At 36.5% G+C, this 26,802-nt stretch overlaps 1 protein-coding gene across 2 annotated transcripts in view; it reads right to left on the reverse strand.

Moving 5' to 3' along the window:
* LOC118186703 (phospholipid-transporting ATPase ABCA3-like) overlaps positions 1 to 26,802 on the reverse strand; it is a 169,668-nt gene that overhangs the window by 69,458 nt on the left and 73,408 nt on the right. For both annotated transcript variants that reach the window (XM_085820732.1, XM_085820733.1), the window contains 4 exons: positions 25,433 to 25,627; positions 8,963 to 9,141; positions 8,733 to 8,867; positions 7,412 to 7,541 (listed from right to left, as the gene is read on the reverse strand). In XM_085820732.1, coding sequence (XP_085676858.1) covers positions 7,412 to 7,541; positions 8,733 to 8,867; positions 8,963 to 9,141; positions 25,433 to 25,627 — 639 coding nt within the window. The remainder of the gene's footprint in view (positions 1 to 7,411; positions 7,542 to 8,732; positions 8,868 to 8,962; positions 9,142 to 25,432; positions 25,628 to 26,802) is intronic.

Genomic DNA, 26,802 nt, shown 5'->3' on the forward strand with positions numbered 1-26,802 from the left:
CACCACTGTAAATTGCGCTGGATACAGCATGCGACATTCGCAAATATGTACTGCTGCTTGTATCGTTCAGCATCCAATTAATATGCCGCTATAGTAATAACGCTATACTTATTGCACCTTCCACTGAATACTAAAGACTTACGACCACCTGTTGTCAGATATCTCAGCATATTTCATCAACCTTGTACTGGCAGTTCTTCAGTTATTCTCATCACCTGGTACTGCTTTTGTATATCAACAGGCATTAAAACAGACCGATATCCCTTATTTTTAACAACATACCTTCCATTTACCTGTGCGGTTTCCCTCACGCATCCGGCAATGTCGAGTTCTCAGGCGTTACTTTATAATGGAGTCACGTTGCTATAGTACGGTACCCTTTCATTCATCTGGTTGAAAATGACTTCACGGAATTTTGAAGTCTTGTAGCTCCTACATAAAATATTGAACTGAAACCTTTCCAGAAATAAGTAAAAGTAGGGTAGTCCAGAAAGAAAGAAATCATTCAAAAAGAGAATCGGTTTATTGTTCCCGTTTACCTATATGTGAATGAGAAAGAACAATTTTGAGGTTATTTTTAACAACGTAAACCAATTCTCATACGGCTTGCAGTTCACCGCTTGCAATTCAGGAAGTGTTCAGTATCATCAAAGCTACTAGTAAGAAGACACTTTATCCAAGAACAAGCTTGGATCATTTGGACAAATTTGGTCAAATGTTACTCAAATCATCACAGAACTAGCTGTTATTATTATTTTTTGAAACACTGAAATCAAACGCTCTATGACTATCTATGACACATCTAACTTCACAGCCTCAGAAATTAAAGAACATTCGTTCTATGACTGAGGCTATCCCCCCAGCTAAAATAGATCTGCCTTCATTAATTTGCTAACGGGACGTAAAACTGCCAAAAGATGAATGGTGGTTACTTTGAGCATCACTTCCAATCGTCAGATCTAATATTTGAGTTTATATTCTTTTAAACTGTGTACGGTATCTAAATATATTACTTTACTGTCAAATCATATATAATTAATATTTATGCCAAAACTCACTGATAAGTAGCGCTCTTGATTTTCTTGTTACTCTTCTTTGTTTTAATATAAATCACACTATTTATATATACGTAAATTATACCAGTTAGGTACAGTCACGTTTAAAAAGGCAAATTAAAAAAATAAAGAAACTAAACAATTATTTGCAAAGGTGCATAATATATGGCGTTTGATGCGCTGATGTGGAAGAAGTTGGTGAATATTATCAACTAGACGAATTAAAAATTGATCAATTACATATATTATTAAATAAAGTAAAAATTTTAATTATTTATATTTACATCTCATGGAATGGAACACAAGCCAGTTCATTTTAATGAAGAACTGGTCTAGTAGAAATAAGGGTTTTTCTCACTTACTCTTCCCAGAGAAAATGGGGCATGCATTCAGTATTTAGCATCAATATCAGTTCTACTAGCTGTCAAATAAAATGTTGCAATTACAACTTGCGATAATATTTGTAATAGTATTTTGTTAATTATTACAATACACGAAAGTACCACAACGTTTCTTATTTAGAGTTTCTGTGTGCTTTGGCTGGAATGCATGAAACTGCAGATGATCTGTTCCTTTCAGTAATATTTATAGGTATAGAATCAAAACTGAAAAATATTGTGCTGAAAGGACGCTTAAAGAAAGTGAAAATTAGCAAAGATCGAGAGGATATAGCTTAAAATAAACAAACCATTCAACATACACTAGAATGAAATATTACGCATCTTCAATGATTATTGTGATTTCCACGATGATGTGAATAACAGAAAGAGGGTCAGTTTGAATGCCTAACAGACATCTGACCACATTGTGAATAATAGAAATACGATAATGAGTAATACTTTTGGAACTGTTAATTTAATTTTTGGCTTTCCTCAAACGTAAGTATATTCAAATTTACCTGTAAGGCGATGCAACGTATAATGATCAATAATTTATTGAATTTTTCTTTCTGATAATATTTTAAGCTTTATTTAGAATATTATAATGAAATTAGGTTTTTTAAGAAATGATTAATAACAAAAAGGCCTGTTTTGCCAAATGGTTAGCCGAGTCTTTTAAGTCAACAGAACAGATTTACAGTAAAATGGAAATGCTGGTAGTATACGAAAGCATACAAATAAGGAGGTAAAAGCACATTATTGCAATAAAGACTGCAATGTACAGTGTACACATAATTTTGTACGATATGGAAGAACTAAAAAAATATATGTATAAATCATAAAAACATCTTATATGAAATAAACTCCCTGAGGTTGCATATACAGCCTTAGTATTTTACTATGACAGTAGCGACTCTGGGACCACAAAAAACATGAGCTTGGCGGTTGCAGAATCTAAAAGAAGATCATTTCACACGGTTGGACCAAGGTGGACTGACAAAAACTTCTACAGGTACCCATCAGGCAGTTAGTCCACAAGAAAAAGTGAGAAGACTCTGGTGAGGAGAAAGGTAATAACTTCTATACTCTGAGAAGGGGGCTGGATTAGGCGTATGGGTCTGAAAGGAAGCAATTCGATGACCAGTCAGATAGATCTTCAAGCATAAAGTTTCACTCCGCCATGGTCTCTGTTGCTGGGAGTGGTAAACCCGGTTGAACAATTTAAAGGTGGGATTTGGAAGAGCTTTAAGAAGTCCGCTGATCCGGGTATTGGGAGGTCCGGGAAGAGACTAATTACCATCTCCAAGATGGCCCTTTTGACTGGATTACCCACCAAGTGCCTGGCATCGTGGTTGTTCAACTGGGTCGCGGGACGTATAGTAACTAAGAATTCGGAACATGTAAACCATTATTATATAAGAAATAAGAAACATTATAAGGGGGGAATTCCATATGGCTGATATTTACACTTTAAAGCCGATGGCCACTCTTTGATCAAATTCAAAGCTTTATTCTACGATTACTGAAACGCGTGTGTATTACGCGCATGCGTCAATTGACTGTTGTTGCCTGTATACTCAAAAATATTCCAAAAATTCAGAAATTCTACCGAACATTGAAATCAAGGATGCGGATGTTTGACAGGTAAATTAAGAAAAGTTGTTGCGATTTTCACTTAATTGTGATATAGGAACTGAACCTGTAAATTCCGAAGTATATCTGTGTTGATTTTTTGCAAAAACGTAAGAATACATGTGGGAAATCATCAACGTCCAATGCTGAATTAGAATACCAGGATTATGACGTCATCAGTATACTATCACAGCCCAGCGCAGTAAGAATCATCGCAGACAGCGCTGAGACCTGGTCGAGAGTGGAGGGCAGACGTGAGCAGACGGCTCACACGTCTTCAAGAGTTTATAAAAGGACTGTTGGTGCATCATTATGTTAATCCTGCATACCGTTAACTTCATCTTTATATACTTTTCTTAATTACTTTTATTTCTTTATATTAAATAAACCATTTAAATATTACTTCGTGCTCTCATGCTGTGAATCAAGTCAAATTCTACAAAAAAATATGGCGACCAATCGTGCGGCCTCGAATTCCAAAATGTGCGAGTAGTAGAACTGTCCTTTGAACTGTGAAGTGAGTGAACTAACGTTAATAAGGTCAAATGTTTTAATTGCCAGGAATTTGGGCATTATTCTAAGCATTGTGTAAACAAATCAAAGGGTGTAAAATGTATAAAATGTAAGAAGTTCGGGCATTATTCAACGAACTGTCCAGAGCAGACCCCCGAGACATAACAAGCAGCTTTATTACAACGAATTTCCGACAAAGATAGAATTATGAAGACTGTAGAAATAAATAATCATTTAGTTGATAGTTTAGTTGACACTGGTTCAGATGTAACGATATGCAGCGTATAGTTACACAAGCAGATTGGTTCTCCTAATTTAAATTGTAGCGATATCACATTAAACGGAATTGAATCAAAGCAAACGTACCCCATCGGCTTTTTCATTTCTGATATTTCAATTGATAGTTTTTCACTGCGTACGAAAATTTATGTTGTTAAGTCATTATGTAATCAAATTGTATTAGGTTTGGATATATTGAGTCAGTTTAACTTCTCTTTCACCGAGAATGGCCTTCAAATAATTTCTCATCGGAATAAAAGTAATGTAAACTTGATAACTGCTGAGTCATATCGAAATTCTAACGTTCGTTGCGTTATGGGAAATTTGAATATTGCTATCTCATTGAAGAATGCTTATGATCCTTCGCAATCGTCTGGCGTCTCTGTTAATGTAAACAAAAGTCCCGAAAGCGAAAGTAGCTCGACGTTTAATTACCTTTCACATCTGGTGAATGCTATTTCTGTCAACGAGATTTGATTTATTGCATATTTCGAATGTAGAACATAAAGAAAAACTGTGTAATTTAATTAATTCGTACCAACCACGGAAAAATAGACAATCTGACTTCAAGATGCAAATAAATTTATGCGATGATATTCCTGTCTGTCAAAATAGAAGATACATGTCTTTCGCGGAACAAAAAATTGTTGACGATCAAATTAAGGAATGGTTGAAAGAGGGCATAATAAAGCCTAGCAATTCTAATTATTCGGCGCCTATTGTTTTGTGTAACAAGCGTAATAATTCGAAACGTTTATGTATAGATTATCGGAAATTGAATAAGAAGATTATTAAAGACAAATTTCCACTGCCTTTAATTCCGGAAGTACTTGATCGCTTAGAACAGTCAAAAGTCTTCACGACACTAGATTTGAAAAATGGCTTTTTCCATGTAGACATAGACGAAAATTGCACCAAATATACCGCATTTGTAACACATAATGGTATTTACGAATTTCTTAAAGCTCCTTTTGGTTTATGTATTAGTCCAAATGTTTTTCAAAGGTACATTTATTCAGTATTTCGTGACTTGTTAAATGAAGGTGTACTAATTATTTATATGGATGATATAGTCATACCGGCTAATGATGAAGTTGAATGTTTAGACAAATTAGAAAGAGTACTCAAAACTGCTTCGGAATACGGATTACAAATAAATTTCAAAAAGTGCCAATTCTTAAAACGTAAAATTGAATTTTTGGGACATGTAATTGAAAACGGAACTATTCGACCATCGCCTTCCAAAACTGTTGCTGTTCGAAACTTTCCACAACCGCGTAACTGTAAACAACTACAAAGCTTTTTAGGACTAACGGGATATTTTCGTAAATTCATTCCTCAGTATGCTAAAATAGCTAAACCTCTTAGTGACTTACTTAGAAAAGGTACTGGTTTTAAGTTCGATTCCGAACAACAGGAAGCTTTTTGCAGATTAAAAGAAATTCTCTCTCAGGCACCTGTTCTACACATATTTAGGCAAGGATATCCATTAGAACTTCATACTGATGCTAGTAGTCAAGGCTTTGGTGCGGTATTACTCCAATTGTCTGATGATGGTAATTATCACCCAATCCAGTATATGAGTAAGAAGACTTCACCGCAGCAAGAGAAACTCTGTAGTTACGAATTAGAAGCCCTTGCAGTAATAGAAGCTCTGAAGAAATTTCGAAACTATTTGTTAGGGACTAAATTCAAAATTGTAACTGATTGTAGCGCTTTTCAGAAAACTTTAGATAAGAAAGATTTAACTCCTAAAATTGCGAGATGGGCAATGTTTATTGAAGAATTCGATTACGAAATTGTACATCGTTCAGGAAGCCAAATGAAACATGCTGATGCTTTAAGTAGAAATGCTTTAATTTTAACATCATACACATCCGATGTAATTGAGAAAATTCGGTTAGCACAACAACAGAATGAAGATGAACATGTGAAATTGATAAAGAATTTAGTTGAGAAGGGAGAAAAAAATGGATTCTTCGTGAGAAATGATATTTTGTTCAAATTTGAAAATGGTAAAGATCTTCTAGTAGTGCCAGAATCCTTACAGAACGAAATCATACAGAAGGTACATAAAAAAGGTCACTTTGCTGTAGATAAAACTGTGAATGCTGTAGAGCAAGAATTCTATATTCCCAGACTGAAATGCAAAGTTGAAAAAGTAATTGCTAACTGTATAGAATGTATACTGTACAACAAGAAGCAAGAAAAAGCAGAAGGATTTCTTCATCCTGTACCGAAAGAAAACGTTCCCTTGAGTACGTATCATATCGACTTTATTGGACCTCTTCCATCAACGAACAAGAGATACCAACACATTCTAACTGTTGTCGACGCTTTTACGAAATTTACTTGGTTCTATCCAGTGAAATCACCAACTACACAAGAAGTTATTTCAAAATTGAAGCAACAACAGACTGTATTTGGAAATCCAGCCAGAATCATTTCAGATCGAGGTAGTGCCTTTACATCGAAAGAATTTTTAGCTTATTGTACTGAAGAAGGAATAGAACATGTCAAAATTACTACCGGTATTTCAAGAGGTAACGGACAAATTGAGCGAATTCATAGAATTTTGATTCCTGTTTTGTCAAAATTATCACATGAAGATTCAACGAAATGGTTTAAGTATGTTTCAGATGTCCAGAGGATAATCAACAGTACAACTACGAGAAGTACAAAATATTCACCGTTTGAGCTTCTCATAGGTACGAAAATGAAGAATAAAGAAGATTTGAGAATTAGTGAGATATTGAATGAAGAATATTTAAAGCAATTGATGCAAGAACGTGATGAAATGAGAGAAGATGCGAAAAACAACATTTTGAGGATTCAAGAAGAGAATCGAAAACAATTTAACAAGAAACGTACGAAACCGAAACTATACAAGATTGGCGACTTGGTAGCCATTCAGAGAACTCAATATGGGACTGGTTTGAAACTACGACCTAAATTTCATGGACCGTATAAAATCATAGCTGTTCGACCAAATGACAGATATGAAGTCGAGAAAGTAGGATGCCATGAAGGACCAAATTTGACATCTACTGCGGCTGACCATATGAAGCCATGGTCAAATTGATTTAATGCTAGTATCAGCTCAAAACCTAAGGACCTGATACTCTTTTTTCTTTTTCTTTTTTATTTATTTCTCTTTTCAGGACCATGATAGTGATGTCCATTCAACAGACATCGAGGACGATGCCTCTTCAGGCTGGCCGAAGCTGTGGTAAAACATCAACGTCCAATGCTGAATTAGAATACCAGGATTATGACGTCATCAGTATACTATCACAGCCCAGCGCAGTAAGAATCATCTCAGACAGCGCTGAGACCTGGTCGAGAGTGGAGGGCAGACGTGAGCAGACGGCTCACACGTCTTCAAGAGTTTATAAAAGGACTGTTGGTGCATCATTATGTTAATCCTGCATACCGTTAACTTCATCTTTATATACTTTTCTTAATTACTTTTATTTCTTTATATTAAATAAACCATTTAAATATTACTTCGTGCTCTCATGCTGTGAATCAAGTCAAATTCTACATACATACCAGTAAGAATATTAAGCGTCGTAGATTTTCCTGCTCCATTATGCCCTAAGAGCACAGTAATCTGTCCAGTGTATATGTTCAAGGAAATTTGATTAACCGCCAACTTCTTATGTCTTCCCGTTCTGAAAACCTAAAATTAATAAATGCAAAACATTTTAAAGCTGTAAAAGTAAGGTACTTACGTATTAATGCAACCACCTTGGAGCAATTGGGCGATTTGAATTATTAAATAAGGTTTACATGATAAATTGAAAAAATGAAACACATTTTTTTTTCAAATCTTTCTGTATTTGTTTTGCGCTTTTCTTCTCCTGAAGTACACAGCGATTCGCTTTCGCTTAAAAAATCACAGAATTGCGGAGACTCGGTCTCGTGCATTCCTCGGCATCTAGGAAAAGCATTTTTTAGTTGACTTTCTCGTCAAGTTTCATTTTTGAAAATTTTCAGTAAATTTATTTATTCCTGCAAAAATTTTGACATAGTTTCTCCCACTCCTGAAAAATTACGCAAGCTCTTAATTTAAAACTAAGGCAAGAAATATCTCGAATTGTTTACTCAATTCCTACAACAGTCATGCGGTGTACTCATCAGATTTTTATTTTTGCTATATGATGCACATTTTATACTAAAATATTATATAGCAAATGCATACATTTCATATATTTAGAACATATCTAAATTGTTATTTTTTTTAAAGTTTCTGGAATATAAAGTTTGTAAGCAATTTTTAAGACGTCATAAAATCTATAAAAATCTTTACAATATATTTACAGTAAAAATTCCATGAATTACAGAAAACTCCTTATTTAACCTTACACTGCCCAAAAGCACTAATTATTTAGTATTTTTACACCTGACACACATACAGCAAGTCATACAATGTTGATTTCTAATTTAAATAAATAAAATTAATTTTACTTTTGTATATCTGGGTGTCCAAAAAAATGGCTGCGGTTTTATTACCCAAATATTGATCCAAGATTGTGTTCCCAATGAATCTTGAATCTATTCATCAAAGCGTGATGAATCTCTGACTAATTGAAACACTCTCTTCACCGGATCAAATAAAAATGTAGATTTTTCTAGAATTCTTTCAATCACAATATTCATACAGGTTCTATAAAGTTCCTGACATTGTTTTAAAAATTTTACATAAGTCTAAAATTCATGTATAAAAAAAAGCTTTCAGAAAACCTTTTCGAATGTGCTGCACTGAAGTAGGTATTTAACACATTTTCATCATTTATGTAAAGACACAAAAAAAATTAAAAATTGCCCTAAGAGAAAACTGGTAACCAAAAAATTGCACAAATAAAAATACCTTAGATAAATTGTTTATGACTATTCCAGGAGTTAAATCTCTTCGTTCGTCTTCAAAAAAATCAGAATTCAATTCATGATCAACCAATCGAAATTCCTCAATGCTTTTGGGTTGATAACCACACCAATAGCTTTTCTACGAAGTAAATTTAAATTATTTATTACTAACTTTTATAATGGGCATAGAAAAGAAAATTATATACATTGAATTGAAAAGTAAAGTTGCTTAACTGTAAATGGAAAATAAAATGGTTTTGGTATTCCATACTGCCATGGCCACACTGCATCAACGTACCAGATAATAACAATGCATATGAAGCATGATAAAACCATCATTCCCATGACCGTCATCATAGTCATATCATGAACTACACCGTAAAGGATGATGTTACTCCACTGTATTCCTTCCTCTATAAATAAATATATTATTTGGATACTTATTTTAAGCTCATGCAATAAAATTCATTTTGATGTATTTGTATTAATAATTTTAGTACTACTGCTGTTAAATTTCTGGGAATGATTAATTGAATCTGTTAGTTTAAATCTTGAAAACCTGCGTTGATATGATTTCGATGCATAATTTTGTAGAAAACACAAGATCTTCAGTAAAAAAAAAAGATTTATTACCGAAACCATCTTGAAATGAAGAAGCTTAACACAACGTATGAATGTTAACAAGAACAACATCTTAGGTGGAGTTGGACATCTCATGATATAATCTCTCCCATACTCAGATTTTCAGTGTTACCGCAAGGCTTCTCTTAGATGTATTCTGTTTGAAATACACCCAAGAGAAGGACTTATTATTCTAAAAGAAGAATTTATTAATCAAGCTATGACACAGGGCAACTGGCATGCGGAATCCTCTTAAAGTCCGTTCTTTCTCTCTGGGATAAGGCTAGAGTCTTGTAGGATCCACTCGGCTATAGATTTAACCTGAACCTTTGCGGAATCCACCTAGCTACATGGACTTGACCAAACCCGGCTCCTCGGAAGGGCACAGAATCTCGACCAATACTGACAGCCTACCTACTCTGCTTGGCTTGGGTCGGGTCGAATATGTACTGCCATATTACAGCTGCAATCTCGGTCCTTTATTGGTGACGGGTGCCGCTACTTCCACTAGATATGTAACGTTTGGGCCAATATTTTACATCCTAAGCACATGATTTCCGACCAGTTCCATGTTTTAATTAGCAACGAGCTTTAAGATAGTATTACTTTCAGTTGATTGTTTGTAAACAAAATCTACATTGTTACTTCAATAAATAAAACAGTCTGCAATACAGGTTTTTGATTCTATTGTCCTGTGTGGGTTCAAGTAGTGTTACGTTTTGTTTGTATAGTAAATTTTCCCTACTAAAAGCTAATCATCAAACAAGCAGAAACAGAAATAAAAGACTTTAAGTTTATTCTCCTCATTACTGAGCGGTGATTAAATTAAAATATATAAGTATAAATTTCCCAGCCAGTTGGACCTGGTTTTAACGCAAAACTTCCTTTCAAAGTGGATATACGTTCAAAAAATTAAATCTAATTCGACCAAAAACAACAAGACTGCCTATACCGCGACAGAATTTCGAACACACAATTACCAACCGGGATCTAATCTCAGTACAAAGGCCCAGAAAGACCAGCATTACCGTCGCCAATAGTCTGTTTTCTTCAATTGGCAGAGCAGCGAGATGCAGACGAAAAACCTTACCCTCTATTCGTAAATCTCTACAATTTATAAAAAAACAATTCCTTGCCATTCACATCTACATAAACTCCGGAACGAGCGAACCTCATGGAGTAAACAGGAAGAGAGGAAAAAATAAATTAGAATAATATTTTGTTAGTAAAACGTAAACACAAATTCCACAATTTTATTTCCTATATATCGCTTCGTGTAATTTGTTTTCTAAATTCACATAATTATAAACAAACGCTTGCGTAGTTTTTTCTTTTTAATGAAATTTGTATTATATTAGGCAACTCAACAACACATAATTTAATTGGTTTTTAATTAAAGAAAAATAAATTTTGATAATGTATTTAAAAAACTACTTTGAAACGAATATCATATATTATTTTTCTTCTATGTAAATCCCCGCGATGTTTAGATATCATGAAACAATGCTTATTAGTTTCTGGAATGACAACTCAAGAGTAACTACCACGCTTACCGGAATCAATAAGAAGTAAAGCAAAGGGGCGTTTTCGAATTTGCTACTTAGTCTTGTGCCTTGTTAGCATCAATAGCGCAGAAAAATATCGAGCGCATTTTTATGTGGTATGCTTTCATTAGAAGAATTTTGGAATTCTGCAAATGAAACGCAGTGATTTAATTCATTATCTTCTGCTCTTTGATATAAATAAATATCATATAAATATTTAAATATAATAGAAATAGCTTTAATATGTGCTGTATCATTTATAATTTAGCTCTCATTACAGCGGTTCTTTAATTTTCCACAAGTTCCAAATTTGTTCACACATTGGCACTTGTTGATGCTCCAGCAGATGGCCAATATTTACAAACATCCATACCTCCTCCGAACCCGGGCCCTTCAGTTGGGCAGTCAACGTCGCTAAGTACCATCCCGGTTGGGCGTTTCGAGGAACAGTGATTTGTTAATTTAGAATTTTTTTTCCTCTTGTTAAATTCTTTTCTTTGTTATCAAATTCATTATATTGCTTTAGTAAACAGTCGTCTACACTGAGTACGCGTCGTTTTAAAGCTTTCTATATTTAAAATTTAAGAAAAGTTCTTGGCATTTGGTTTAGCTCAATTTATGCACTTTTTATCTTGATTTTCACAATTCTTAAAGTTATCGTCAATTTCTCATCATCGGCATCAGGCCTATTCTCTCTGACAAATTCTTGAAATGTTTCCATATTAGCAGCATTTAAAGACTTGAATAGATCTTATATATATAGAGAGAGAGAAAGTGTGTCCATAATTAAACTTGAAATTTGGGAGCAGTCTGTATCAAAAATCATTTAAAGATTTAATATTTATAATAATAATAATAATTTAAAGATTTAATATTAATCATTTAAAGACTTGAATAGGTCTTATATATACAGAGTGTCCATAATTAAACTTGAAATTTGGGAGCAGACTGTATCAAAAACTATTGCATGAAAATTGAGTAATGGCAGAATGAAATGATGGGAATTTTATCGAGGAAAGCAAAAACGAGTTTCAAAAACCACTAGTAGACGGCATGTGCAATGCAAAAATGAGTTTCAAAAACCACCACTAGACGGCGTTGTGCAATGTAAACTATTGACATATGAAAATATCGTAACCATAGTAATCCTGTGCGCGCACAGTAACCCTTTAAAGATGAGAGGCGAACCGCAGTCATATTCGATTCCACGTCAAGGAAGATGACGTTGACTCTTGAGGAACGTGCTTTACTTGTGAAATTGTTTTACCAAAACGAAGACTCTGCTACCGAAGCTTTGAAGTGGTTACGAAAAGGTCCACTCACTAGTCCAGGACTATGATTAGGAAATTAAACATGATTAGGAAATTTGAAGCAACAGGAACATTGGGGATTCAACCAAGAAGAGGACGAAAGTTTGTTGCAGCACAGGTAGTGAATGATGTAGCTAGGCAGTGGAGGAAGACATATCGCAGAAGATTGGCCGCACTAGTATTCGGCGTATTGCAGCACTTGTTGACCAACCTCGTTCCACAGTTCATAAGATTCTTCAAAGGGTCTTACGCTGCTATCCCTATAAACTGTCGCTAATGCAGCAGCTCTTACCAGCTGATCTGGATAGTCGACAAACTTTTGCGCTGCGGTTGAGCTCCAGGATGAACGGCCATGGAACATTTTGTGGAGCGACGAGGCTCACTTTCATATGGAAGGTGCGATTAACACGCACAATTGCCGTATTTTTACTCTAGAGCAATCCGTTATTCCGACTCTTCAGGCAAGGCGATCTGATACATCCACAGTGTTTATGCAGGGTGGTGCTTCTCCACACATCACCCGTTGTGTGAAACAAGTGGTCTGCCGCCATTTCGGTGACTACCGAATCATCAGCCAGGAATTTCCTACAGCTTCGCCTCCTAGATCCCCCGACTTGAATCCTTGCGACTTGTGGCTGTGTGGATACCTCAAGGCCATGATCTATTGTGATCCCACCACATCTCTATCCGACCTTAAAGAAAGCATAGAACACCATGTGCGTAACATTAACCAATTTATGCTGCTTTCAAAAGTCGAATATGCGATTTTACGCTTCTAGATGGTAGCAGACAATGGTGGATATCTTATCAAGGATGTTTTGTAAACTTTTGTAGATTACTTATATGTTCTCAATAAAGCTATGGTACGCGACCTAGAGGTGGTTTTTGAAACTCATTGTCCCCTCCCCCTCGATAAAATTTCCATCATTTCATTCTGCCATTACCCAATTTTCAGGCAATTACGTTGCATAGTTTCTGCTTCAGACAGTTCGCAAATTTCAAGTTTAATTATGTACATCCTGTATATATTTTAGACTAAAATGTTCTAAAATCATACAAGCTTTCGTGATTTTCTAAAACTTTTGAATGCTTCTGGTGAAGTTTGCTTGATTTGCAATGTTAATAGAATTCTCTTCTATTCCTTCAAATTGTGCCACTATGGTCTCTTTCAGTTCTTCAATTTTTATTTCTTTTTAAATGCTGTAAGTTGAAATTTTTGGTAATCGTTTCAGAGGATGTGTAATTTGAACTACATCTTTTAATTCTGCAATTTATTTAATTTCAGACTCCAAAAATTTGAAGACCTTTTCCTTTATTTGTTTTTATGAGAAGGCCTCCTTTTCGGATATGCTTAATTCGTTTGCAGCAGCAATCCCGGTCTTTTAATTGTGGCGGTTGCGGCTACTTTAAGTGGATAACGCAAGGTTTTGGCAAGTATTTGGCAACTATAGTCGCGTAACGAAAGTTTGATCTTCATGACATCAGTTCCGTTGCTGTTGTAGTAGTATAAACATGTATTCTACACTACCAGTATACAAAAAGGAGGAACAAAGACCGAGATCCAATTTCTCAGCTCGAAACGTGCGTTAAGGGCTGAAATTCAACAGAAGCTTTCAACACGATACGGGGGCAGTTTCCCCACGTGTAACATGGATACGAGCTAGGTTCCTTTAAAACGTTCTCCACGAGGCATCTCTCACTTTCCGTGTTAATGCCAAAGCATATAAAAATGGCGAAGCATATAAAATGGCGAAGCATATAAAAATGGCGAAGCATATAAAAAATACAAAAATAAGGGGACAATGTTCTATCGCGTAGATACACAGCAAACATTAAAAACGATAGGATAAGTGTGACGCACGAACAGGAAATATTGTCTGTGATGGAGGTTGGCTCAACTTCCATCACTGGCAAGAAGATTTAGGAAGTTCAAGAAGTAGTGCTAGCAAAGAAGCAAGTTATCATCGATAAGATGGCTTGTTTTCTGTAGAATAGCCACTTTCCTGCATATAAAATCATTGAAAATGAGCTCAGCTTCCCTAGAAACAAAGCGAGATGGATGCCAAAACAGTTTAAGCATAAGTACAAGACAGTTGAAAAGATTAATTATCTCAGTTTCGATGCACAGGAGCACCCTATTACCATCCAGACATTTTCCATTAGACAATTATTATATCTTTGAACTATTCAAAAATTCCTTACGATGTACTTGATATACTATGTGTAAAGAATTTTTTACTTCCAATTACGGGCAATTACTGGATCGTGATTGGAAGCGAGTAGCATGTAGCGATGAACCTCGATTCCAACAGTCTCATGCTGTTGGTGGGCTAAGAATACGAGATCACGGATCTAGCGGCCCCGTGTGTAAATGTACAAAGTCATGGCAGCTCACTAATGATCTGGGGTGTTTGCTTCTTGCAATATTTGGAAACTTTGGTACTTCTGAAAAGTACAGTTACTACATCTAAGTACGCAGATTTGGAATTCAATCACTTAACATTCCTTTATGCTTTCCTGCCAACAGGCTAGAAATAGAATGTACCAGCAGGACAATTGATAATGTCAGAGACCTCGGATGGCTATTGAATGGCTCAAGGAACATTATACTGGTATCTAACTGGCCAAATCGCCACGGAGAAACCCGGAATTAAATCCCACTGAATATCTCTCGGATACTCTGGAAAAAGGCGCGCAAGAATATCGTCTACCACGAGCGTCCTTAACTGATTAATGGAAAATTCTAGAGGACATTTAAACATCATACCTCTGGAATGCTTCTGTAGACATGCTAAGTCCATGTTTTACTTGTATGGTAGCCGTTATCAAGGTCAAAGAAGCTAATCAGATGTTCCTAATGCAAGGGCATTTCAGTATATTACCGAATATTGAAAACCAAGGTTCTCCAGTTGCAGGTTCAAACACATTGATAAATACATAACCTTCACAAAACACAATACGAATTAACATGACAAATAATTGGATGAAGTTTCTAAACTTTCGATCGGCTCACCAGCAGCCAAGGAGTAATATCGTTGAATACTCGTAGTGGGACATAGGTTAATATTTCCTGAATGAGCTGGCTACATGAGAAATTTCCGAGGTTTTCGCATGTGAGAAAAGAATATGAGCCAATCAAAATCGTAAAAAACAACCTTGTATTTAGCGTAGGTATAATGAAACACTCAATCGATTTCGAGAGCAGCTAAAGGTCCCTCCTCATCAGGAGAAAGAAATACATAGAAAGAAGAAAATAGGAGAAGGAATCACAGAAACACGTGGTCCTTATCAGCACTGCACGTGGTTATAACTAGATTTTTGATCAGAGTTACACTGGCCGCCTACTTTTACTGAGCCAGGCTATCTGATCAAACATAAAGAAATATTGGCGAAGTTAAAATAGGGAGCGAGGGGCAAATGCACCTTACGCTCAAAATCTGAACTTCAAATAATGGAAAGCAACCACTGAACGGATTTTATACCCTCTGGTAGTACCAAACGCGAGGAGGTAACGTCATCTATCGGCAAAAATAACTGAATTAAGATAGTAGAATTTTAAAGGCATTAGGAAGGACTGGATTGAACTTCAAATCATTAACTAAACTTGCTAAATCTTTGTGAATGTGAAAAGCCCCAAGAAAATCCAATTTACCTATGGAAGAAGCCTTTTGGATGATTTTTGCAGACCCAAAATCAAAATTATGGTTAAAAGTCCAAAAATGATACGCTATTGAAGACTTGTTAATTTCGCCTTTTTTGACATAAGATTCATGTTCCTTGATACGAAACTTCAACGCTCTTTTTGTTTGGCCAATATATCTTAAACCACACTGACACGATATACTATAAATTCCCCAAGAATTCAAGACAGAAACGCAATCTTTTAGAATCGAAGGGTGAATTTTATTAATAGGGGAGAAACTGACTTGAAAATTGAATTTCTGGAGAATCCGTGCAATTTTATAGCTAACAGAAGGATAAAATGGAAGCACGACAAGGTCATTAATATTATTTTTAACAGTGGAAAGTCTTCTTTGATGGGAATCTGAAAATTTTTTAACGGCTTTATCAATAATCACGGGAGAAAATCCACGGTCAATCGCAACTGCTCTCAAATAATTAAGTTCATTGGTAAGCAAAGATTCAGAGGAACAAACTTTAAGCGCGCGGAAAACATAATAGTAAAAAGAAGCCATTTTTTGCTTAACAGGGTGGCATGACTTGGCATGGGGTGGTAAACAAACTGCAAAGGGTTTACGGTACACAGTGGTGCTAAAATCGGTTTCATTGCGGATTATAAGAATATCGAGGAAGGGGAGGGAATTGTTGGATTCAATTTCAAGAGTGAATTGGATGGCTGAGCGCCGCCTGAGATAACCACTGACCTGACTTTGTTGTAAAAGTCTTACAGTGTTAGTAGTCATCCTGGCAGAAGGGAAAATTTCCTCCGTGTAAAAATATACATATAAATATTACATGGGCATACAAGGCCTGTGTATAAGCATAGATATGTTGATTACAATCATTGTCTTGTACAAGTTACATATGATAGATACATAAAATCATGACAGCTATGTGTACATTTAGACATTATATGAATTCATATTTACAATACTTTTACTGAGATAATCAAAATTAAACTTGTAATTCATTTACACATTGACTGGATTTTCAATATCATTTAAACTGCTTTACAATATTATTTTTATCAAGTACATATAAACTGGATAGTAATATGCTTACATTACAATAGTTTTGCTCTTACAGTCCTGTTATTATTCTACGGGGTGAGCTATTTTCCTAGTGTTGATATTCAGTTGTAGTGTTTTGAATTGCTATTAAAATTATGCTGCGAAGATACAATTCTCAAGAGAGGGGGAGAATTTCTTAGTATCTTGCTGAGCAAAGCCTGATTACCTCCTCTATTTTAGTTTTCGTCTGCTTGTTGCCGCGGGTATTCTCTACCCATTGCGGCCAGTATTCACTGCTTGGCATTTTTAAATGCAGTTTATCTGTTTGTGGGCAGTTGAAGAGGAAGTGATCTGCATCACCTACCGCACCACATTCACACAAATCTGATGCTCGTATGCCGAATCTCTTAAGGTAATGTGGGAAGGGACCATGGCCAGTGTAGAATTGAGTTTGTGCTCCGCTGTATGTATTAACTGAGCACGTGAATTTTGGAAAGAACTTGTAGGTTCTCCTCCCTGTGCTTTCTCTCTCCCATCTTTTCTGCCATTCTTGAAAAAGGCTATTGAGCGTGGAGTCATTGGCAGCAGATTTCGCAAGCAGGTCAGCCGCTTCGTTGCCAGTAATACCCACATGAGCTGGAACCCAGATCAGGATAGGTCTGTCATCTGGTGGGATACTTAGAAGAATTTTCTGAATATCTTGCACGAAAGGACTCCTTGTCTTGTGCCCTCGGATGGACTCCAAACTTCAGGCAGAGTCGCTATATATGCTGACCTTTAATCCTAATTGATATTTTGCCAAATTGATGGCTGCTTTTAATGCAAGAAGCTCTGCCTGAAAGACGGTATTTTTGTCTGCCAGTCGTCTTTCCCAAGTTTTAACCACTTCTCCTTCTTGGAGTACACAGTAGGCGCAGCCTGTGCCTTTTTCCGTCTTTGAGGCATCTGTATAAATAGCAAATGCCTTCTCATTTGGCGGCGTGTATTGCATGTATATTGTGTGCGATAAATCAGTATCTGCAGGGTGTCCAAGTATGATCGGCTTGCGCTTCTCATAGTCTGTATGGTAGAATGTCTTTTGCCACAGAGAGACGTTATTTTCTAGGCGCAATGTCCTTACTAATAGTGATTCTCTCTCCACTAGAAGGTCCAGTGGAGGGATACCCGCCAGCACTTGCAGTGCCGCAGTTGGGGATGTTCTATAACCTTTGCACATGATCAAAAGTTGCATTCTTTGTATGGTGAGAAGCTGTCTTCTCATATGGGCAGTAAGCTTCCTTCCCCATATGGCAGCCCCATATAATATGATCTTTTCTGAGATTGTTCTGTACCAGCTTTTGAGCATAGTGATTGGAGTGCCCCAATGAGGTCCTGATGTTCTAACCATGGAATTACTAATTTGATTTATTTTCTGCTTAAGCTCTTTAATATGCGGTACCCAGGAAAGCCTATTGTTAAATATAATACCTAGATATTTAAGGTCAGTGACCTTTTTTATAGAGACTCCATTTAGCTTAATGTTGGGAATCCTATTTCGCGCTGCATGCTTACATATAAACAGTTGTTTAGTTTTATCTGCTGAGATATTTAATTTGTGCTGATTTGCCCAGCTTGCAAAAGTATTGATTGCGTTTTGTGCCTTTAACCTAATGTCCGTGCTACCAGAAATGACCAATAAAAAGTCGTCTGCGTACGCCTGGATACCCACTCCTTGCTGTTGGTCATAGAGCGCAAAGGCTGTGTTCTCTACAAGATTCCAAAGTGTAGGTCCCAAGCAGGAACCCTGGGGACAGCCTCTTTCCAACTTGACTTTGAGAACATCTTTGTCCGTTGTAACCTGTATCCAACGATCCTGCAAGTAGCTGCGTATAAGATTCAGGATTTTCTTTGGGCATTTGATGATGTCTAGGCATTCGACTACGTCTGGCCACCACAACGAGTCGAATGCCCCTTTGATGTCCAACGAAATAACCAGTGTGTCCATATTGTTGTTTTTGTTCTGCTCTATGTTATCTAGCAGTTGTTTTAAGGCATTATCTGTGGACTTTCCTGCGCAGAAGCCATATTGTTTTTCGTTTATAGACTTGTTCCTGCACATGTAGAAATTAAGGCGTTGCAAAATTACTTTTTCTAAAATCTTACTGATTGAAGGCAGTAAGCTTATGGGCCTATAAGATGCCGGGTCTGACGGATCTTTGCCCTGCTTGTGGAAGAGTGCAATTTCGGCTAGTTTCATGCTTCTAGGGAAGTGACCGAGTCGCCAGCAGGCTCTGCATAGTTTTGGAAACAAACCTGGGAATTCTTTGTGAATTTCTTTAACAATGATATTATCTATACCATCGGGACCTGGTGCTTTTTTGTCTGCTAAGGCTTTGATAATATTATGAACTTCGTGGTCTGTAGGAAGAGTAATATCTCTGTTGCTGCTTTTCCAGCTTTTCCTATTAAACTTCTGCCTTATTTCTCTGTGAGTTACTAAATCAAATTCCATCTGGTCTTTAACAAAGATTGTTTCTAGGATAGTGTTTAGAGCTTCTGTTTTGCTTTTTGCATCTTGTTTTACTTTAGCGGTAAGTTGTAGGGGTTGAAAAACCTTATTTGTGGCTATTTTCTGTAATGTACCATAGGTTGCTTGCACGTTACTGCAGTGCTTACGCCATGACTCTTGTTTCGCTGCCTTGATTTGCTTCTTGTATTGCGCTAGCTCTTTCCTGTAGCGTACCAACTTTAATATTTTCTGTTCTTCATCATTCTCCGCTTGCACCTGCCTTCTTAGGGCTCGTATTTTGCTTCTTCTTTGCTTGAGGTGGTTGCTCCATCACGATGTAAATGTTTTCGGCTTAATAGCTTTAAGTTTGTAGGAAGCTCTTGCTGCCTGAGTTAATTTAGTTATGATGAAGTCATATGTAGAATCCAGCTCCTCCGGGGAGTCGCAGTTATCCAGTTGTTCCAAGATTTCACTCACCCGTGGCCTGAAGTAAAACTTTAAAGTAGTGTGCCCTCCGTAGCAGGTCTTGAAACGTCTTTTTGTTAGGTACGTGAGTCTACTATTGATCTCATATTGAATTATACGATGGTCACTCAGAGAGGGTATGTCCATTATATCCCAGTTGTTTATGTACGCTGACATTGATGATGAGACAAATGTGACATCTGGCCAGCCTTTTGCTCTTCCATTGTAGGTTGAGAGTCTTCTTTATTTATTACTGTCATTCCGTGAGCTATTGCATATTCTAACAATTTCTGTGCTCTGCGATTTTCTGTATGTGCTCCCCATAAGGGGCTGGTGGCGTTAAAGTCACCAGCCACTATGGTATTCTGGAATGTTCGCAGTACGGCTGGGTTTAATTCCTGTAGCAGGCATTCAATTTGCATGCTTGGGGGGAAGTAAACGCAAGTGATTGTTATTTTCATGTTGGAGGATTCAATCAAGATTGTTACTGTGTAATCTGTCGTATCCAGAAGCAATGGACTTAGAGGGCCGTTATACAAGATGGCTGCCATTCCCGTACTGGAGGCGTAGGATTTACTTGTAGAAGGTTGCCCAAGAAGTTTGCCGTCCCTCAAGTAAGGTTCTTGTAGGAGTGCCAGGTCTGCTGTACTGGAGGACATCACCTCCATGAAATTGTGGCTGCTCTTGCCCTTTGGAGATTGCACTGTAAAATTTTGATGTTAGACCCATCTCTGTTGTAAACTTTCTCTGTTATTGAGTGGACTCCCTGGCTGAGCTCATTCTCGCCAATACTTGTCTGTAACATGGACATTTCGATGCACTTGCTGGATGTTGTGTGTCAAAGGTGCTACCTGTCTTCTCGTTCGCGAGGCTGCAGTTGACACAGTTGATGGTAACTGAGTCACACTTTTCTAACAGGTGACCTTTACCACACTTGGAGCAGGCTGTATCCGACTTGCAGTAGCGTCTAAAGTGCCCAAATTTTTGACAGTTGTAACACCGTATCACTTGGAGATATTCTTTGAAATTGCAGGCGCAAAGTCCAATGTAGATTCTTTTCTTTTCTAATAACTCTTCAGCCTGTTCCGTTGCAACACCCACTATCCAATGGCAGGTGTTATCCTCCTTTGGGTAGGAACGAATAGGGAATATAAACTCTTTCGTGTTACTTGGGAACAAGTTCGAGAAGACCTCTGTGATATCTGTAGCTGTACTGTCCTGTGGCACTCCAAAGACTATTATGGTACGCCTAGGTGGTCTGGGTACTCTTACACTTAATGAGTGATCTAATTCCGGAATTTCACTGATGGCGGTCCTGAGTTTGTCCAGGTCTGTCTTCTCTCTACACCTGATGAGTAGTTCCTGCGAGCGCGTAGGCCTTACTTGGACGACGTTAATCCCCACTTTATTAGGCTTAATGCTACTCACTAGCTGCTTCTGAACACTTTCAGTAGTGCGACTCGTGTCTTTACTCTTAATAAGGAGAACGTGATCAGGAAGCATTGTAGCTGGAGAAACTTGTTTTAGTCTTCTGCGTCTATTAACCACAACGGTAAAGCCTTCGTTTGCTGCTACTTCTTTCTGCTGCTGCCTGTCCTCTACTTCCTGTGCTGGTGAAGTTGCTGCTCCACGGTTCCTGCTACAGATGCTGAGGACTGTTGTTGCAAATTTAAATGTCTTGTTAGTTCCAGAATTTGCCCCTCTTGGTTAGCTATAAGGATCTCTTGCTGTGAGGCTAAATTCAGAATCTCACGAATAAAATCCTGTAATTTCTCGTGATCTGCAATCTTAAGCTTCGATCTGACCCTGCACACTGTAAGGTGCTCCCTAATATCCTCCGTAATTGCGTTAATTTGCTCCAGTCTTGAAGCCTTAGACGATGGATTGTCGGGAGTAATCAAGGTAGTAATATCTTTGCCTGAAGTAGAAGAGGTATCGAATGTCCCCATTAAAAATGGGAAAAGTGCACTGCTCAGGACACAGTTGTAGCTAAAACGAAACTCCCTATTCAAAGAAACCTGAATGTATTAGGTGCTCTGGCCAAATATGGCTGCAGGTAAGTACTGGTACTACTGATATTGAGAGCTTTAGTGAGAGCCGAAATCAGCAATTATAGGACAAAACAACTATTGTAAGAGCTTATTACTACAGTAAGTTAAAACTAACTGAGAAACTAACAACAGTAAATGAAATGCTTAAATACATACATACATCAAATAAAGGGGTAAAAATAAATTAATACACTAAATGCTATGACACTAGGTACCAAAATATTTAACAATGCGTGCTGAAATGTGCTTGTGCTGCGAAAATATCACAAGACCAGCGAAAATAACAGAGCGCTGTTATCCGAATTGCACATAATACACATAATTTAAGTTACTTTACATGTACGTACACAGAATACACTCAAGTTATACAAGAAACAAAAGTAAATAGACACACAATAATAAATGATGATTACACTATTAATATGTTGGTACTAGCTATCATCAAGTTAAATTGAAAAAGAAAATTGTGCAATATTAGGTTGCAACAACAAAATACCTATGCACTATGCTTTAAAAAAAAAAAAAAAAAAAAAAAAAAAAAAAAAAAAAAACCCATAGATCATAAAAACAAGAATTGAATTTTAAAAAAAGGGAAATAATAATAATATTAATAATAATAATAATAATAATAATAACTAAATAAATAAACAGTTCAAAGATTAACAGTAAATGCGCTACTGGAAAAGTGCTTATTGATGAGGCAAAAAACTGTATTCAGAAAATAGCCACGCTAAATTTAAAAGAAAAAAAAAAAAAAAAAAGGTTCTAAGTTCTGTAAATAAACAGTAGCACGTGGGAAGTTGTACTAGCGCAATCCCAAAGCTGACTTTACTCTGAGATGACCTTTGAAGGCTAGGTTGTTATTGCAGCGGTGGGTTGATCACGTGGACTTACCCTGCGCCGTTTCTTCCTCAAGGACGAAGAAGGGAGATGGCAGGGGGAAAAATTAAATGCAAACGCGTAAAAACGTAGAAATCAGTTAATAACGTTAGAACTATTGTAGCCCAAAATTTAAGATGCACATCAAAATGTAGATAATAGAGTGGCCTACCTTTATAATGTTAAAACGCTGCAACACTCCCAGTAGAAGAAGAGATATTAAAAAATAAACCATGAAAATGGCGCTTGTAGAGACACTTTATAAAAACATATAAAAAGCACTCACTATCACACTACAGACTTGAGACTTGTACCGGAAGCAAGCGGAAGGTACCAGCTTACTGTTGGTATGTAGATTAAAGTTGGATGGCTAAAAGGTGCCAAGAAATCCTTTAAAAAAAATTACGCGTCTGAGCGGCACTTCACTGAGCTGATCACTCCGTTAACAATGGTAAACTCAGACAATGGAAATAACATTATATTAAACCATATCTCTGGAACTATTCGGCGTAGCCACAGGTAGTTGACACCGAATTGAAGTTCTCGACGAGATCTTTCCGTTGATATAAAAATTATGCACTATTTCACTTTAATACAGCACTTTTACCGAGTAAAATGTGGAGCTCACTTCTGCACGCACGCGTACTGTGCTCAAGCGAAGCGAGAAAGTACGAGTGCGAAGCGAGAAGTACGCGTGCGAAGCTCAAGCGAAGCGAGAAAGTACGCGAGCATTTATCAATTGGATGGCTGGATGAATTGAATTCATAATAGATAGAATCTCGGATAAATCCTCTTTATAACCGTCAAAAAGTGCGAAAGTGTCAACATACCGAATCCAAAGACGAAAAGATAATTTATCAAATAATTTCATCTCAAATTAGTGCATATAAATGTCAGCAAGTACCGGACTGAGAGGATTACCCATAGCCAATCCTTCAATTTGACGAAAATATGCATTTTGGAAAACAAAGTGGGTTTGACTTAGAGAAACTTTAGTAAGCGAAACCAACTCATTAATTTCAGTATGTGTGAAGTGAAATTCCCGAAGCCTAGTTTCAAGACAATTTAGTGCTCCTTCGACCGGAACATTAGTAAACAGTGATTTAACATCAAATGAAACCATAATGGAATGAAGTGGAGAAATATTTTTAAGTTTATCAATGACTTCAACAGAATTTTTGCAGTGTGAATATTGTTAGCAAGTAGAGGAGAAAATCTGGAAACTAAATATTTGGCCAAAGGATATGAAGCAGTACGTATGTTGGAAACAATTGGTCGAAAAGGAATACCGGTTTTGTGGACTTTTGGAAGAGCATAAAGTCTAGCGCAATTAGTAATAGGTGGAATAAGTGATTTCTTCAACTGAGTTGGCAGAATGTGGGAAGATTTAATAGCACTTTTTACTTTCGTGAGGTCCGAAGTTGAAGGATCTTTAGGGATCGAGCAGTATGGGCCTTCATTTATCAATTTAGAGACTCCAGTAATATATGTGTGTTTGTCCATAACAACGATCTGTCCGCCCTTATCAGCTTTAGAGATAATGATATTAGTATCAGAATGAATTTCACGTAAGATCTCATTTTCCTTTTTGCTAAGATTCGAACCCATAGATTTATTGTTAAAATTAACGTTATGGGTAATTAGGTGGCGGATTATATCCTTCTGCGTTTCCGAAATTTTGGAGAATTTAAAGGCTTTCTCTATAGGGGCGATGATTTGATTCATCGCCCCTATAGAGACTTGCTAAATCTTTGTGAATTTCACATTCACAAAGATTTAGCAAGTTCAGTTAATGATTTGAAGTCCAATCCAGTCCTTCCTAATGCCTTTAAAATTCTACTATTTTAATTCAGTTATTTTTGCCGATAGATGGCGTTACCTCCTCGCGTTTGGTACTACCAGAGGGTATAAAAATCCGTTCAGTGGTTGCTTTCCATTATTTGAAGTTCAGATTTTGAGCGTAAGATGCATTTTCCCCTCGCTCCCTATTTTAACTTCGCTAATATTTCTTTATGTTTGATCAGATAGCCTGGCTCAGTAAAAGTAGGCGGCCAGTGCAACTCTGATTAAAAATCTAGTTATAACCACGTGCAGTGCTGATAAGGACTTCTTTCTCCTGATGAGGAGGGACCTTTAGCTGCCCTCGAAATCGATTGAGTGTTTCATTATACCAACGCTAAATACAAGGTTGCTTTTTACGATTTTGATTGTCACATTAGCGTGTTTCTCTTCTTGTCTAGAATAGGAGCCAGTTTCGCTTAGAAAATAATCGAAGAAGTCATCTTTACCCTTAACAGATATACTTGTGTGTGTCACCATAATCCAAATAATAACAAAATGTCTTCATTGAGCGGTCATATCCATATGATTGTAAATTAATTTTTTGTATACATTGTATTTTGTGCTTTTCAATTTTCCCTCGCTTTTTTTCATATAATTTAAGGACTGAAATGTCGTATAATTTGAAACATTATATTAGCTCGTATTTATCTCCTTATTTTATCAAAATATACAACTGTATCGTTGAATATTCACTTTCATGCGTTAAGACTTAACAATGTGAGTTTCAGTTTGATCCTACATCTAACGTCAAAATTAGAGAACATTATATAATATTATATATTAAAATACTACAAACGAAAGGCAAAAACTCACCAATTAATTCATATTCCCTCACCATATGAAATATAGTCAGTAATGCTCCAGGTGGAAACAAGCAAATTGCTAACCTACCATCCAGTGGCAACTGTAAATATGTAGGTATATCAAAATTGTCGGGAAAGCAAAATAACGCAATTGGCAGGAATGCAACATTGAACAAAACAACTATTCCAATGACTGCAAAGATAACTGAAAATGAAATTGAGTAAAATTATTAAAATATTCAAAATATATTTAATGTACAAATAAAATAAAATATAAAGTAAATAATTAAAAAATTAAAGGCCTTAATTTTAATAGTCGTTCTAAAAGGCTCTTTTAGAGCTTAACGTTTAATGTTTATGGCTTACTAGTAGATTATCAATAGCAACGGCCCAGGTGGAATAGCGAAACATTTTTAGGGTATTAGATAAACATGGGAATGTTTTATATCTTCTGTATGCTATTTTAAAAACGAAAAAAAAATGTATAACGTCATTCTATGAAAATATTGAACGCTCTTAATTAGATATATCATGAATTAAACGCATTTTTCTTTAAATGAATCAGATTAACTACGAACTGTTGTTTTCAAATAGCTTAGTTTGTTTATCTATAACAGACAGATTAAATTTTTCGCATCTTTTTCCCACCTTCTTGAATGATTACTTAAAATTTGTATTAAAACTCGGATATATCATATTAGATGTAGTTTAATATACGTTGAATGAATGTATAGCAATTTTTAGGTAACTATAGTTATCTGAACTTGATATTAATTTATTAAATTTTAAATTAAATGTATAATTTTATTGTACGATAACTTGTCACCACCAGGATTTGGCGAATGGGTCCCCTAATCCCCAGTCGCCCTTTAAAAGGGGAAGTATGTAAGGTATTTTCTCCCTCCTTTCAGCATGCCTTCGTGGTGTAACGGTAGCACACTCGGCGAGGTCTGGTCTCGAGTCCGGCGACGGAATTGTTCATTTTTCACGTCTCCTGCTTCAAAACGTAATCTAATGAGGCTCTACAAACTAAAACTAAACACTTAGCAGGTAAATTTGTAAGACACATGGGAAAAGGTTTTGTCAAAAAACCCTTAAAGAAGCTGTGGCAAACTTCAGCCCGCAAACAGGCCACGATTGCATGGCACATAATCTTGATAAAATTGGCATCCTTTAATCTAGTATATGCCAAATTTGCTATTGAGGCATCATGAATGCAGAGCATCTTCTTATATGCCCAGAACTAGATAAAGAGTCTCAGAAACGTAGTGAGATAAGTGAACTACACTGGAATGCCAGAGCTTTCATGAACTCCTTATAAAGACTACATCTCTTATGTCCCTTTCCTTGCTGTTTAAATTTTTAACTTTTTATTTTTAT

Source organism: Stegodyphus dumicola, chromosome 7, assembly GCF_044657685.1.
Source record: "Stegodyphus dumicola isolate Sdum_Otavi_A_Nest chromosome 7, ASM4465768v1".
Lineage (NCBI taxonomy): Eukaryota > Metazoa > Arthropoda > Arachnida > Araneae > Eresidae > Stegodyphus > Stegodyphus dumicola.